Genomic DNA, 15,053 nt, shown 5'->3' on the forward strand with positions numbered 1-15,053 from the left:
GGTGTGCTGTAGTAGTGTACACCGAGCACTGGAGCAGCTCGTCTCATCCTTGTTTTCCTCCACATCAAAACACTACTCATGTGGGGCTCTGTGTATTTAACTCTGCTATGTGGGCATATTTATAGATGCTAACAGAAATAACGAATACCTAATCATAAGTCGCTGATAACAGGGTGAATAAACACTCACTCTACTAGTGGGATACAGCGAGCGCTGGAAATGATAATGTAGGTGGTAAATAATGCCCCGTAACACTCTGTACAGCTCATGGAAAAAACAGGACTCACAGTCATGCTGTGACGCCGCCTCCCTTTCTCTGACAAACAGCTTGCCCTCTCTCTTTTTAGACTCCTTGCCATCTACCCCCTCCTTCCTCTTTCTCTCTGGCCTTTCAGTGTAGCTACATTTGGTTTCTTTTCACCACTTTTCTCCATCTTCCTCCTCCTTCCCTTCTCTTTCTGTTCCTCGGCCTCCCTTCTCCTTCGCAGCAGGAAGAGGGGAGCACAGATGCTTTTAGAGAGCTGACATTTTGTGCCAGTGTAAAAACACTGCATAGCAAAGCAGGTTGGCTCAGTGTGAGGGCCAGATTCTGGCGGTAATGAGCTCGCTCTGACAGGGAGGAACTGATGTGGAAGGCCAAGGAGTGCATGTGTGCGTGTGTGTGTGCTCAATCTTATGATCAGCCACCAGAGGTTGTTCTAATGAGGACTGTCTACAGTTGGTGGTGGAAAGACTGAGCATGCTGTGACCACCAGGCTGTATTAATATTTGCTTCACATTTTTAAATGCGTCAACAAATTTGTATACCGACTGAGTAAATGACTAACTGACCACCAATTACACTTGTGCAATGACAAAGTCTATTAAGAAGCAGGAGTTGTGAATCACAGTGAATAATAAGTAGCTGAGACGGACTAGATTTTTTAAAATGCTTCTTGTTGTCTTGACTACAGATGAAAAGAATCGGGGAAAGCAAAGAGGAAATCATGAAAATGTGGAAAATAACTGACTTTCTGAAACAATTAGTCATGCAAAATGCAATAAATTCTCAGATTCCTTTTCAAATATGAATATTTGCTGCTTTTACCTGTTTATGTACCACTGTAAACTGAATATCTTTGGGTTTTAATCTGTTGGTTGGACAAAATGAAATATTGTGATTATGAAGAAGATTTTTTATACCAAAATGACTAATTAATCAAGAATATTACTGGCAGATTAATTATAATAATAACATGAACTCTTAGGCCTAGGTTAATAATTAAAATTAAAGTAATTAACATCTATTTTGATAATTGGTTAATAATTTTAAATTTTACAAGCAAAAATGCCAAACATTCCCTCTTTTTAGCTTCTGATGCCTTTGTTTGTCTTGAGTCATTGTAGATTTTTGGGACAAAAATGGACAAAAAAAGCAATATGAAGATGTCATCTCAGGCTTAAGGAAAGGGATTGTGATTCACTAAGAAAATACTTGCTAGCTGCAGCCATACTTTAGTCTGGTGGAATGATTATTCTGGTGTTATTATGGGTATGTGAGGACATAAAAGTGCTCTGTTACAGCAACAGATGAAGCTCTCTGCATGACCTGGCACAAAGTCTGTCTCTCTCTCTCGCTCTCTCTCTCTCTCACACACACACACACACACACCCACACACACACCCCCACACACAAATACACACTCGGTCACATGGACAGACTCACAGCTTAGTTAACAGAGTCAAAAACATGGAGGCAAAAATACCCTTGTTTTGTTAGGGTCTGTGTGGGTGATTTAAACATGCCTTGTATTTTTAGCCTGATATAAACAGACCGAGTTCACAGCCCGCTTCACACACACACACACACACACACACACACACACACACACACACACACACACACACACACACACACACACACACACACACACACTATAATTTGGAGCAGAGAAGACCAGTGTTTCATGTTTCAGCTCCACCCAAATGAGCACACGCAAGCACACACACACTCACCACAAACACAGGCGACAGTGTTTGTGTGTCAGACTCAACTCTTTATTCCTCTGACAAGAGACAGGAAAGGTCATGGATATGAGTTTAAAATCCTTCACTGCTTTCTCATTTTCCAGTTCTCACTCTTTTCGTTGCCTTCTTGCAATAAAGCTTGTTTTTCTTAATCTCCTTCTGCCCCGTTCTAGCTTATAAATCCGGTCTGTGTGCGACTGTGTGCTTGTACGTGTGTGTTTGACTGTAGTGACTGCGCACTATGAGGACTGACATGAAGTTATAACATTAGAGGCCGTCTCCTGTATTGCTACATAAATCCCCATTTCCTCCACAGCACGCTCTGCCACTCACGGCCTGCGCCCCTCTTTGATAGTTTTCATAGGGTGGAGAGGGGGAGCCAGGCTGAGGGTGGAAAATGGTCTCCTGCTGTATTTTGGCAGTGTGAGAACATTAGGCTATAATGCTTCCTGACAGCTTGAGGAAGAGGACAATTAGCAGGGAACAGGAGTGGGAATGGTAGTGAAGGACAGGGGATGTCTGGAAAAAAGGAAGAAGAAAAGAAGAAGGTGGGGATGTGCAACTGTGTAGTAAAATAAGTTTAAGACTTGTTATGAGCCTAAGCTGACTTCCATGGCAGGTAACACATCCTGACTCTGACTCTCAGACTTTGGTGAATCATGGTTAATGGTAATTCAGAGGAAGGGTGTGTTTGTGTGACTTTTTGTGTATCAATCAGGATGATCAACCAAACAAACAGTAGTGGAATGTATAACTGTAGGCAACCTCTTCCCACCTGAAACATTATGTCATCGCAAATGATAGCATCATCTCTATCTGATTCACCCACAACGCAGCCAGCTTGCCTTGGTGACATGACTCTGAATCACTAAACATGGTAGTTAAGGTAAAATCCTTCATAACCCTTCACCTCAAGTGCCCAAACAGGAAACTTGTCTGTCTTTGACAGTTCATCTACACCTGCAGAGTCATTATTATTCATCAATACAAATAGGTTTGCATGTTTACCTGTGTAGACGAGGAGAGATTATAAGACAGCTGATTAAATTGTACTTTGACACCAGATAAGAGCAGTTTAGACAGTGCCACTCCTGTTGAGGCTGTCCATGAGACTTGAACTTGATAACCTGTGCTTTTTCTTGGATGTTTGTGTTTCCCCTGGTTACAGTTTGCATGTAAAATCTGCAGGTAGAACATTATGACAGAACACACTAGCCAGCGGGCTAATCCAAATGGTAAAAATTTTGATTTTGTGTGTGCTAGGGTTGTAGAGGTATACCAATACCATGGAATACTGTAGTATGAAAATTGATAACCATCAATAACCATGTACCATACCATGTACATTTGCTAATCTACAGTATTGAATATTAGTGTATTAGTGTTAAAATATAGGACACAATATTTTGTTAACTTATAATAAAGCAGTTTTTTCAACCCAAAAAAACCCCTCTGTTTTCATTCCTTTCAAGGATCATTGTAACTGATAATAATAATAATAATAATAATAATAATAATAATAATAATAATTGTGTAATACCATATGTCATTCTACTGTGATTTTCTCAGACAGTTATTGTACTGTGAAAATCTCCTACCGATGCAACCCTAGTGTGTGCAGATGGACACACCGCCAGACAAATCATCAACCACAGTTGAAAGGCAAGGAGTCAATGGTGGGCTCCTCAGTGAAAAACACTACAGTACTACATATATCTTTGCTATCTGGCACACCAAGCAGATCAGGCACATTTAGCTGAATGAGCATGTTGATCTGAGAGAGTTAAGTGACCGGCGGTTCAGTCATGGGAATCTGATTTTACCCATTTAAGGTTGTTCTTTTCTTTTCTTTCTTCTACAAGCAAAAGACCATAGGCCAGTGCCAAGCAAACCATTACAGTGGAAGCAGCAACTTCTTATCTGACTTATTGTCAATGTAAAACAAGACCCTTTAAACCAATTTACTGGTTTGTTTTGTTTGTCTTTGACAGCCTCCTTGTTTCCTCCATGCAGGTGCACATGCATAAAGTATTGTATGTGCATGCAGTCGCCAGTCAGTTAACATCTTTGTGGTGTGTGTGTGTAAATGTCAACAGAAGACCTGAGGTGACACAAGGTATCCATGGACAACAAAGATTCTTTGAGCACGGCTTGGTGTGTCGCAAACTTTCTCTGCACCTCAAGGTAAAGGATCATTCAAAACAGGTGTATGGCACAAAGCTTTGCTTATTTAAAACAGGATTCAAATACACGTGAACTGCATATTTGACAATATTCTTTCTTTGCCAAGTAGCAACCCACATATGGTCAGCCACTGTGAACCTGCTCTTTGTTAAAGGGTCACACAGAACGTAGCTTTGAGTAAACTGAGATGCAACTTTATGTTCCATTCTCCACATATTTCACTTTTCTGTTACATCCAAACTCTAAAGGCAATATGTCACAGAAGAGGAATGTAGTGCCCCTGGCTATAATTATATTTGGAGGCTTTTGCCAAACAATTTATCCACCTTTGTGTCCGTACTTTCTGAAGTTTTGACTACAACCACATCAGATGTACATGCAATGTTGAAACCAGAGAGAAAGCACACTTCTACACATTTTACAAGAGGTCACATTCTGCTTTACCTGAGTTAAGTGCCCGACTTGCTGTGAGGAATCCAAGGTTAAGCTGAGATGAAAAATACTCCACAGATTAAAAAAAAAAGAAAAGGGGAAAAAAATATCTACCAACACTGGCAGACTGTCAGGATACCATGAAAAAGATATCCTTTGTGATTTAGTGAGGTGAGTGCGTGCATGTGTGGACTAACAGGAGACAGAAAACTGCTCAACTCTAAAGCAGAAGCAGTGTGTGTAAGGAGAGTGTGTGTGAGCTATGGTGTGCAGAGGGCCGGGCGTGTTTCAGCGTGTACCGGCACAGACACGCACACACGAGGAACCGTAGTTAAGCCTAGGGGGCTGAACCAGACTTCAGAGCTTCAGAGAGCACTCTCCACACCTGGCAAAAGCCCTGCCCCCCCCATCTCTGAAGCCTCCTCCGACTTCTAACCCATATACGTTGACTATCTACTCCTCAATCTTTCCGCCTTTTTGTCTCGCTTAAACCACAACTCTGGCCCCACGAACCTTCTTTCATCTCCCTCCTCCTCCACAGGTTCTTTTTGAACCCACCTATCACTCTACCTCAAAAGTTTTTCTTCTCTCCCAAATTCAGACTTCCCTACTTTGTTTTCCCCACGCAAGACCCAACTTGTGCCTATTTATATCCACTATAAATTCATTCAAGACCTCACAAACCCTACAATTTCTTCCTTGTCCTGCCCTCGCCCTCTACACAGCAAAGTCCTGGGAGAAGGTAGTTGTTAGGTTGTTAGTGGAGGGTGGTGAGCACAGTTCAACTGCTGAACTTGTACATAATCACAGAGCACAGACTGGAGAGAGAGAAACAGACAAACCTCTCTCTGCTTTTGCTATTTTTTTCCTAACCTCTCTCTGCTTCTTTCTCATCTTTTTATTTTCTACAGCCCTTGAGTGCTTTTCTGGGGCACAGCGTTCCACACTTCTACAATTCGGTTCAGCTCCTGGCCTGTTTATATGATATGGTGTGCTTGAGCAGCGCTTTCCTATTAAGTAGATGTTCATCGACCTGTTACTTCCTCTGACAGGTGGAAACAGTAATTCGTTACATCTGTTCTGTGATTATACATTTAGAAGTTGTCCAACTTTTTACACAGCAGATAGACTTTAAGACTTTTTTAGAAAGACAATTTCTAATCCAACATGGAACATAAGTTAAGTAGTAACCTTCTAATTACATTAATGACATAATTTTGACTCGCAAAAAATGAAAACTGATAAAAAAAGATGGTTCAAATTAATGCATAGACAGGCCTATGCTAACTTTTATTACTAAAACAAGGATCCTACACATCCCTTAAAGCAACTTGATATAGTCTTGTCATTAGACCTTTCCAAACTCCATGCATCTTATTTTTTTGCACAGGCTTTTGGTAAAAACTTTTACATAATTTTTTCAGACTTAAATCTCCTTCAGAGCTACAGAAAACATACAACTGTTTTCATAGTAAATTGATCCAGGTGTGTAAATGTGGTGGAGTTCACCTTTAAAACAATGACAAAATATAAGACTGGTCTTTTTTAAATGCATGAAGAGAACATGTGAGCATTGGTGGCAATATGCTTAATCTTTGTACTGTACTATATGAACATGTATATTATGGATTTCACAGACGTCATGAGGAATAAGTGAGTCAGTGTGTGAACATATGCCTCAAAGTTGTGTTTGAGTCTACGTGCTATTTGACAAATTTGCTCAGTGCTTGATAATGTATGAAGCTATGCACTCACATACGCAATAAATGCTCTGGCATGATTAGGAGAGGTTCAGTACGTTTGTGTGTGTGAGTAAGAGAGAGAGAGAGAGAGAGAGAGAGAGAGAGAGAGAGAGAGAGCTCTTCTCTCCGCTTTTAAAGTAGGAGTGGTGCTGCAGGTTTCAGCATGGGCCCTATCTTTATAACCACAGTTTGCCCATGGGGTGTTTTCAAATTGTATGAGTAAGTCTGGGTGTGTGCAGATTGAAAAAGAAATAGCCTGTAGGCATGGGTTTAATACTTTTCCCCTATGCACTTTAGACAACACAGGTACATTTCTGAGTATGGATAGCCATACATGTAGACTGACCCCCATCTCTGGCATTTTCACCTCAAGACTGACTCGGAAGAATAATGTTATTGTTTATCTTTCAGGGGTGCCGAGCTAAATGGAGGGTTATGGGTAGTGTTACTCCTAGTGTTCTTGAGATCCCAGTGGGCCCCTCTCTGCCACGCGACTCCAGAGTTCATTAGAAACAAATTTGAACAGGTCAGCATGACCCTCATCCTCATGAATCCTCTTGACCCCACAGCCTGCAGGCAGATGCTGAGATTACAGCAGCCAGAAACCACACCCTAACTAAACACACCTGCGCCAATAGGACTGGTTCACTGATACAAAAATAAAAAACAACATGCAGGATAAGTGAAGGTTTTTATGGCACAAACTAGTGTCATTGTCAAACTATTGTAGACCCACAACACTACGAAACACGTTATTTGCATGGTGAAAGATCAATTTAACTCCACTAGGTGTGTTTATTTTAAGTCTAAAGGAATAGTTTGACATCTGGCTTGACTGTAAAAATCGACACAGGAAACAGGCACATAACACAGTGTAACATCAGAAGTTGTTGTGTTTACACTTCAGTTTTTGTGCGGATTGAACAAACATTAGATTAAGTGTTAATTAGGGAGTTTTAGGGGTGCTGGTAGATGAATTTTATTACCTTTGTATAGAGCCATGATAGCTGTTTTTAGTCTTTATGCTATGCTAGGGTAATCTGCTGCTGGCTGATGGTTCATAATTACCGTACATAAGAGTCTTGTTTCATGGCAGAAACGTGAAGATACACATTTCCCAAAATGTCAATTTTAAACACCGTTGACTCATCTATGAGCCAATCTTATCCTTGACCAGACAATGCAAAGGGCAGTGTTGCCATGGAGATGTGGACAAGACAAAAGGAAGAGGTCTCAATGCTTGTGATTGTCTCTATGTGACCTGTCTGTGTATCTGGTTGATTCATTTACTCAATTACCTGATCTATATTTTAAAATGTTCTTATATACAACCAAAAGTGTGTATGTGGTGTACTGTAGCTGACTGGAGACCAGCTAAACCAGTCTTCAGGCACTTAGCGACCACGACAGATTATTAGCTTTGAGCTTCACTGTGTCCTGTCTTTCTGAAAGCACAGATGCTTTTGAAGCTCTACTGAAGCATGAATATCTCTGTCCCTCTGGACTCCAGCATGCATCCCAGACAGACAGACCCCTCCATACATGAACACACGCATCATCTCGCTGGTGTTTCTCGCCTGAGTGGATGACTAAATATTTAAGAACTTTTTAAAAGCACAGGCCTCCCTTTCCTCCAGGGTGTCTGCTTAAGATTTAAGAAACTCAGATGCCCCCTGATGACACCGGGTAATGTCTTTTGGGAATGTCTCAGTTCAAAATTGACACTTGACTGCTTTTATGCTCTTGTTCGCAGGTTAACAGAGGGTCAGTAGTAGCATTGTCCTCTTTTACCGCATGCGGAAGCTCAGAGACAGGACTGAAGACACCAAGAGGTCAAATCACACATCAGAAGCTCTGCAATAGATTGTATTTATATGATCCATATGATAGGCACCCCTCTACAGAAGCAAGAGCACTCAAATCATTATAAGAGGGTGGGGTTGTCTGGATGCTCTCTCTTTTTGGTTATATCTATTCTGCTCCGAGCTCGGGTAGGATTACACGGCTAATTCCAATTTCTTATCTATCTATCTTTTTTTTCTGAGGGTAGGTTTTTCCTTGTAATAGGAGAGACAGTTGGAAGCTGTGGCACTTTATCACCATCAGGACCAGACTATCTCAATCTACCACAGCAGGCCTAGTGTATGGTACCTTCATGTCCACACATGTGAGACACCAGCAGAGACTGAGAATGGTTAAGAGCATGTGTGTGAGTGTGTGTGTGCAGAACATGGCGTGGCTGCCTGTGGAGACAGAGGCTGTCTTTCAAGAGATTTTCCATCACCAAGGTCAATTATATCACAGCCCACCGCCTAGGGAGGGAGAAAGAGAGAGACAAGGAGAGAGAACAGACTTTCCCAGGCTAAAGCGAACCAGGAGGTGACCTTCTCGTTCAAGATGGACAGCAGGTAATGAACATTGACACAAACACACGAGCCACGTGGCCCCTCCAAACTGCTCCGTCCTAAAGATACCATCTTCTTGTCCTTTCCTCCCTCCTTCCTTCCTCTCATCCCCCACTTCTCCTGCTACATTCCTGACATGCCTCAGGGAGACAGAGGGGGCCTCCAGGACAGACAAACAAAGACACACAACACACACAACACACTCACAATGGCACTGGCTGCAGCCATTGTCTGTGTGCACTGAGGAAAAGGTCTTGGTGCTTGCATACCAAAAGAGAACACCAATCCCCCCTTTCTCAAACACACATTTGCCCTTGCTTAGTTTTTGCTCAGTGACACAAGAGCTAAGTATCTGCACTGAAACTGTGGCTGCTGTAAACAATTTTCTCCTGCTCCTCCCTAAACATATTTAAAGCTACACCCTTTTGGACAGACAAACTAACAATAAACCATAAAACTCTGGCTGGGAGTGTGATTTGAACTGAGTGATGTCATGTGATTTTAAGTGAATCATAACAAGCCTTGACTGCTGGAGCTGCTGGTGAAGCATGACTGAGCTCCCTGTACGATGTCAATGCAACACTGACCTCTTCTGGTAGAAACACCACATAGCCACAACAAAGGATATCAAGGTTTTTTTTAAACTAGGTTAAACAGATACAAGACTGTAAGGTCAGCAACAAGCAATAATTTGCTAAGCTAGCGCTCACTATGACAAATATGACATACCTACATTTCTGAGATAAAGTCCACTTTGCCTGCTCTAAGGTTCAGGAATCAGTGTACCCAGACTTCCACGATGGTCACGTTTATAGCTGGGCCACATAACTTAGCGCTGCATTAGCCGACTAATCCCTCTTCCTTACTCCAGCTAACCTAACCTCGTGTTTCCAGGGTCCATCTGACACGGATAGCTGCTGGATTACAGATGCCCACCAGAGCATGGGAAAACTAAGACACATTATGTGTGAGATAACCTTTGACACACATAAGCAGAAAAGGCTGAAAAAAACAGGAACATTAGACACTTACGGAAGTGTAGTTGGTCTTGCCCATGATGTGGTTCTGGTTATGGTTGAGGTTCTGGTTCTCCTGCTCTCTGCACTGTAGGCCAGCCAGGTGTCTCTCCAGGGCTGCCCAGTCCATGGTGGGCAGAGGCTCTTCCTCTACACCTTCCTCCTCTCTGTAACCCCCCATCCGTCCCCCAGTCCCTCCACTGCTGCTTCCTCCTCCTCCTCCTCCACCTCCACCACCACCACCACCTCCGCCAGTGCTACGGCTCCCCCTGCCTTGACTAGAGCTGCGGTGGCTGAGCTTGGGAGTCCCTGTGCCCCCCTGTGGTGTGCCGGGGGAGTGGAGCTGGTTGCTCCTGGGCAAAATCAGATTGCCGTTCTGTTTCAGTTCCTCGGGGACGGCTGCAACTGAGGTGGCAGTGCGTCCGCCGGGGGCCGGGAGGGGCGGGACGGTCTTCACATCCTGGAATTCTTCAGCAAGGCTGCGACTGTTCACTGTCTTCCTGTAGCCTTCGCCAAGGCCGTCAACCCCCACAACGCCTCCTCCGCCGTCCTCCTGACCAGGAGGCTGTGGAGAAGTGTAGTCCTCCCCATACTCACTCTCCCACTCCTCTATCACCTTCTTCTTATACTCTTGGTAGTCCTCGTCCTCCTCATAGTCCTCTAAGGTGACCAGGTCCAGAGAGGGGGAGGATTTGTAGTCCTCCAAAGTGGCCAGGTCAAGAGAAGGGGAGCAAGGTGTAACCTTGTTGGAGTTGGACTCTGAGCTGGAGCGACTGGATGCATCACTCCCCAAGTCCATGCCATCCTCCCGGTAATCCTGCAATGACAAAGGAACAGAGAAAAAGAGTGAGCTTGAGAAACAAGAGTTTAAAAGAGCTGAAAGAAAATTGAGGGAAGGACAAGAGGAGAATGAAAAGAGAATTTAGGGAAGTGTGTAGATTAGTCACACCAGTGTTGTGGTTTGAGACCAGCAACCACAAAGCACTTCCTGTCCCGCAGGAACTTCCTTTCTGCACAGAATTATGGAGGCACTGTCTCTCTTGGAGTTCTTATCCAGCCCTCTGCTGTACAAGAGCACTGCCCCAAAGACTTCCAGTCTCATTAAACTATGCTAGCTGATAGCACATTCCTCTGTACTGGTGAATGTGTATGTGTGTGTGGGCTTGTGCAACACTTGACACACACAGCGAAGGCGGAGTCCGTGTGGCTGGATGTGTCAGAATAATATCCCACCACCCACTGCTACATCTGCACAGCACCACAGGGACAAAGCAGGGTGTTATGAGGGGTGAGCGTGAGTGACACTGACATGTCAATACACAACACACAAAACTGTGACATGGACAGATGGGTCCAGAATTGTGTCTAACCTTGACTGTAATGCTCCCGCAGAGCCCCAATCACTGCCTGACTGATTAGTTCAGAGCTAATGAAAACGTCCGTGTTGTTTACAACCCTCCACAAATCTCCACCCGACCTGAGCCTTCTCTTACGGAGTTATCAGTCTTTTCTCCACAGGAGCGCATTATTATAGTGCCTCACACCACTTTTAAAAGTTAATGAAAAGCAAGGAGCAGCAAAATTTCTCTCAGGGCAAAGAGAATTTAACGACACATTCCTACGTGAGCCACATTATGAGTTGCTCTGAAAAAGAAATTAATTATGAAGATTGCTGATTACTGGTTTAGGCCATGAGGACTTGAGGAGTTTTGCCTCTTACACAGGAGGGAGGAACTCCAGTACATAGAGTATAATCCTAATAAGGATAATAAGCCTTTCTGAGTTATGGCTACTAGACCACATCTGTGCAAACACCGGCTGTTGACGTCAAAGGACAATGCAGAAAAGATCTATGTTGGGCAAAGCAATATGACTCAGCATCCTGGAGCCTAGATACACAAATTGCTGATGCAGTGTTGAGACATAAGCCACTTAATGCTGAGGAACCTGCATTTCTCCATGAAATGCTAACAGGTCAAAGAGAATTTAAGTGAAGCTGCTGCAGGGATGGTGACGACACTGGCTCCACAAATCAGGCCGCAAAAAAGCCAAATTTTTCCCTTGACATGATGGCAAGGTGTCATTAGATAGTTAAAACACGGCTTTGGTAACATATTGCATTGCCACTGGGCTGTTGGGACCTCCAGGGTGTTCAGAGGGAGAGTTAAATGTCAGTATTGTTTTACTCCCTCATGAATTAAACCCAGTGCCAGAACGTATGATTGCTGTATTTATCTTGCTACCCCAAAGTCTAGACAGTAATAACATGTAAAATCCCATATTCAGTTCCTGGAGACTATTTCCAACACTCTGTGGGTTCTTGACATGAAAAAAACCTCCAGGAGCCCCTGTAAGGTTTACAACTGGAAGGGGAGGACTTAAGGACACACGACATGACCAGCCTACTTATGGCCTAATGCTCTGGAATCGCCGAGAGCCGGTATTTTGCAGCAAAATGACCCCGGTCACGATTATGCGAATTTGAAAAGAGGAAATATTTCGGCTTTCAAATGTAGAATGGATGCTCGTTATTTTTATGGTACAATATATGAATGTATCAGTACAGCTAGAGGACAACCTTACCGACGTGCTCATGAAACGCGCTGGATCACTGCGCGGTCACCAGTCCCCGTAGTGTGTGAACCAGCCTGTCATCTTGGCTTTGTCACCCTTCAACTACTATAAAAGAAAAAACGGATTCAGGAAGCGGGGTGGGTTTTCCTCTCCAAAGTAGGAAAAAGACCGCTAAGTAGAAGCGGAGTATCCGAGCTGCGATCGCGTTTTTCAAAATCTCGGCCACCGATCCCCAAGCGTTGTGCAGCCTCCAAATAGCGTTTGGTTTTCCAGATATTATCGCGTCAATACATGGTGATGGTCACATGAGCCCCGATTAAAAATAATGTAATCATTTAAAGTGTCTGTTTATGAGATAGAGATAGAGAGAGAGAGAGAGAGAGAGAGAGGGGGAAGGCGCTGCAAGACGGCAGGGCTGGAGCGGTAAAGCTGATCCGCTGTGGGATTAACCGAAGCGCAGGCAGACCATACAGGCTGGATTTGGCCACAAAATACATGCAAATTGACAGCTGCACCGATCCCCACCCCACAGCCGGGCGGGTGTTTGGGGGGCGTTTAATTTATGTCAAAGACTAACCCCTCACAGACACACACACACACACACACACACACACAACTCTGCCCGTCGTTCTCCAGGGTGGCTTGCAAGGGGGGGGACATCATCGCATACGCCCAAGTCTTTGCGTGCATCGAGCGCACTCCAAGTGGCATTTACTGCACGCATGACAGTTGCATGATTACATCTGGCAACGTATAGCAGATCTAGAACCTATTTAAAGGGGGCACGTTTGATTGGCAAAGACACATTATTCAGGTGATAAACATGGGGGGGGGGTAACACTCGTGCGTTTCTTTAATTTGTCATAGGCTACTCATATGATGTAATGTTCCCAAAAAGTCCCAGGAGGAACCTGATATCCCCCCGGCAACAGCGGTGACAGAAACGCCCAATATCTCACTACCACACAGAGGATGACACCCACTACAGTTGGGACCAGACTGATCCCCCCGCCCCTTCGATCCACTATTATCGGTCAAAATTAAAGTCACCGTCTGCTTTAATGAAACCCACCCCCGGGAGACGAGCTAAAAGTGGCCTGGATGCAACATCAGTGCCGTTTAAACGAGCCGATACTCACTGTCATCATCTTTGTAGCTTCCCCGTCGCGTCTCAAGACATTGTAAAGTGTAAATCCCAGCTGTTAGACAACGGCGATGGTGCTGACTTGTTTTACAGCAGCTTTATTTTAAGGGCGGGTGGTGGTGGTGGTGGGGCTGGCTTCGCTGGATAGATTACAGAGACCCGGTGGATAATTCAGTACAGTCATCGCTCTGAGTGTGTAGTCTGTCCAAGAGAAGAGCCAAGGGGGGGAATAATCACGTAGATGTCTTAAAATCCCAGCAGGTCAACGCCGCGTCTTTCCTCTCCTCCCCCGGCAGACAGAAAAGATGCCCAACCAACTCTCTGGCTCCCACGTCAGCTGGAAAATAGGCTCTGAGTAAAGTGCGTCCTCTTATATTGAGGGCTTGCGCACGTTTCAGAGCGTCCACACAACCAGCCCGGTCGTTATCACTCAGCTATTGCCCAGAAACAAGACTTAAAAACTAAGCGCAAAACAAGCATGCTGCTGCTCCCCTGGCTGGCACAGGTTTGTGTCTGCTCTCTTTCTCTCTCTCTCTCTCTCTCTCTCTCTCTCTCTCTCTCTCTCTCTCTCTACACTAGCCGGCTCTCTGTCGCAGCCTGCAGCTCTGAGGAGAAAGTGACGACGACAGAACACAACTAAAGCCCAACCTTCTGCACCCACTGACCTTGCAAATGGCAGGGAGAGAGAGAGAGAGAGAGAGGAAACTATCTGGCTGAATTATTAAACATACCATGGTGTCCTGAGTTTAGAATATGTCCACATTTTTTTTTATCACAGAGCACAAAAACCCTCAGGGAGATCAAGGATACTGTTGTTATAGCTACTATTTGGCCTCACATATTTAAAACAATGGCTATCATTTTAAGTTTAACGGTACACCTGTGCAACTGCAATGCAACAGCCCTGCAATAGATCTAACCTATGTGAAGGGTTGGTTTGATATTGTGTCTGATAGCAGGTGACCACAGAAAGCCGGTTCTAAACGCCATTAAAGGTAAGCACAATTGGGACACAATGTTATATTAAAAATGTCACTTTTTATTGTACAAAGATATGATGTTCCTCTGTAAAATCAGCCATAGCACAAAGGGCAGGCTGACCATCAAAGCCGTACACATCAAATATCACATATTGCTCAGAGACTTCCATATTAGATTAAAAGAGCTGCAGGAATTCCCAACAGTGCACAGAGGGATCTATACACCATTAAACGTCCTCAGCACTACTGACCTCCTGCCTTACCTGCCGATACTTTCTAGAGTTTTCTTATGTTTGAATGTTAGACCTTTCCAATGCAACCCAAACAACGGCATAAGTACAGCAGCCTTGAAAAATCACTATTATCAACCCATCTCAACAATTTGAGCAACTGAACACTATAAGCTTCACAAAGACGGAATAAATACAGTTTTACGTAAAGCTAAAACTATGAGTTGATTAAATCATTATTCAGTTGGCAGAAAATTAATCGGTTCACATTTTGATAATTGATTGGATAATTTCATCTACTTTTCAAGCAAGAAACTGCTGCCTGACCTTCTCAAATAT

General features: G+C 43.9%; 1 protein-coding gene across 3 annotated transcripts in view; it reads right to left on the bottom strand.

Annotated features, from left to right (window-relative positions):
- schip1 (schwannomin interacting protein 1) overlaps nucleotides 1-15,053 on the bottom strand; it is a 202,976-nt gene that overhangs the window by 28,666 nt on the left and 159,257 nt on the right. Inside the window, exons 1-2 of one of the 3 annotated variants that reach the window (XM_051397850.1) lie at nucleotides 13,500-14,067; nucleotides 9,803-10,603 (exon numbers count right to left, since the gene is read on the bottom strand). In XM_051397850.1, coding sequence (XP_051253810.1) covers nucleotides 9,803-10,603; nucleotides 13,500-13,508 — 810 coding nt within the window. In that variant the 5' untranslated portion in view covers nucleotides 13,509-14,067. Of the gene's footprint in view, nucleotides 1-9,802; nucleotides 10,604-12,369; nucleotides 12,723-13,499; nucleotides 14,068-15,053 lie in introns of those variants that run through there. The other 2 variants (XM_051397849.1, XM_051397847.1) reach the window with 2 other exon arrangements.

This window comes from Dicentrarchus labrax, unplaced genomic scaffold (genome assembly GCF_905237075.1).
Source record: "Dicentrarchus labrax unplaced genomic scaffold, dlabrax2021, whole genome shotgun sequence".
Lineage (NCBI taxonomy): Eukaryota > Metazoa > Chordata > Actinopteri > Moronidae > Dicentrarchus > Dicentrarchus labrax.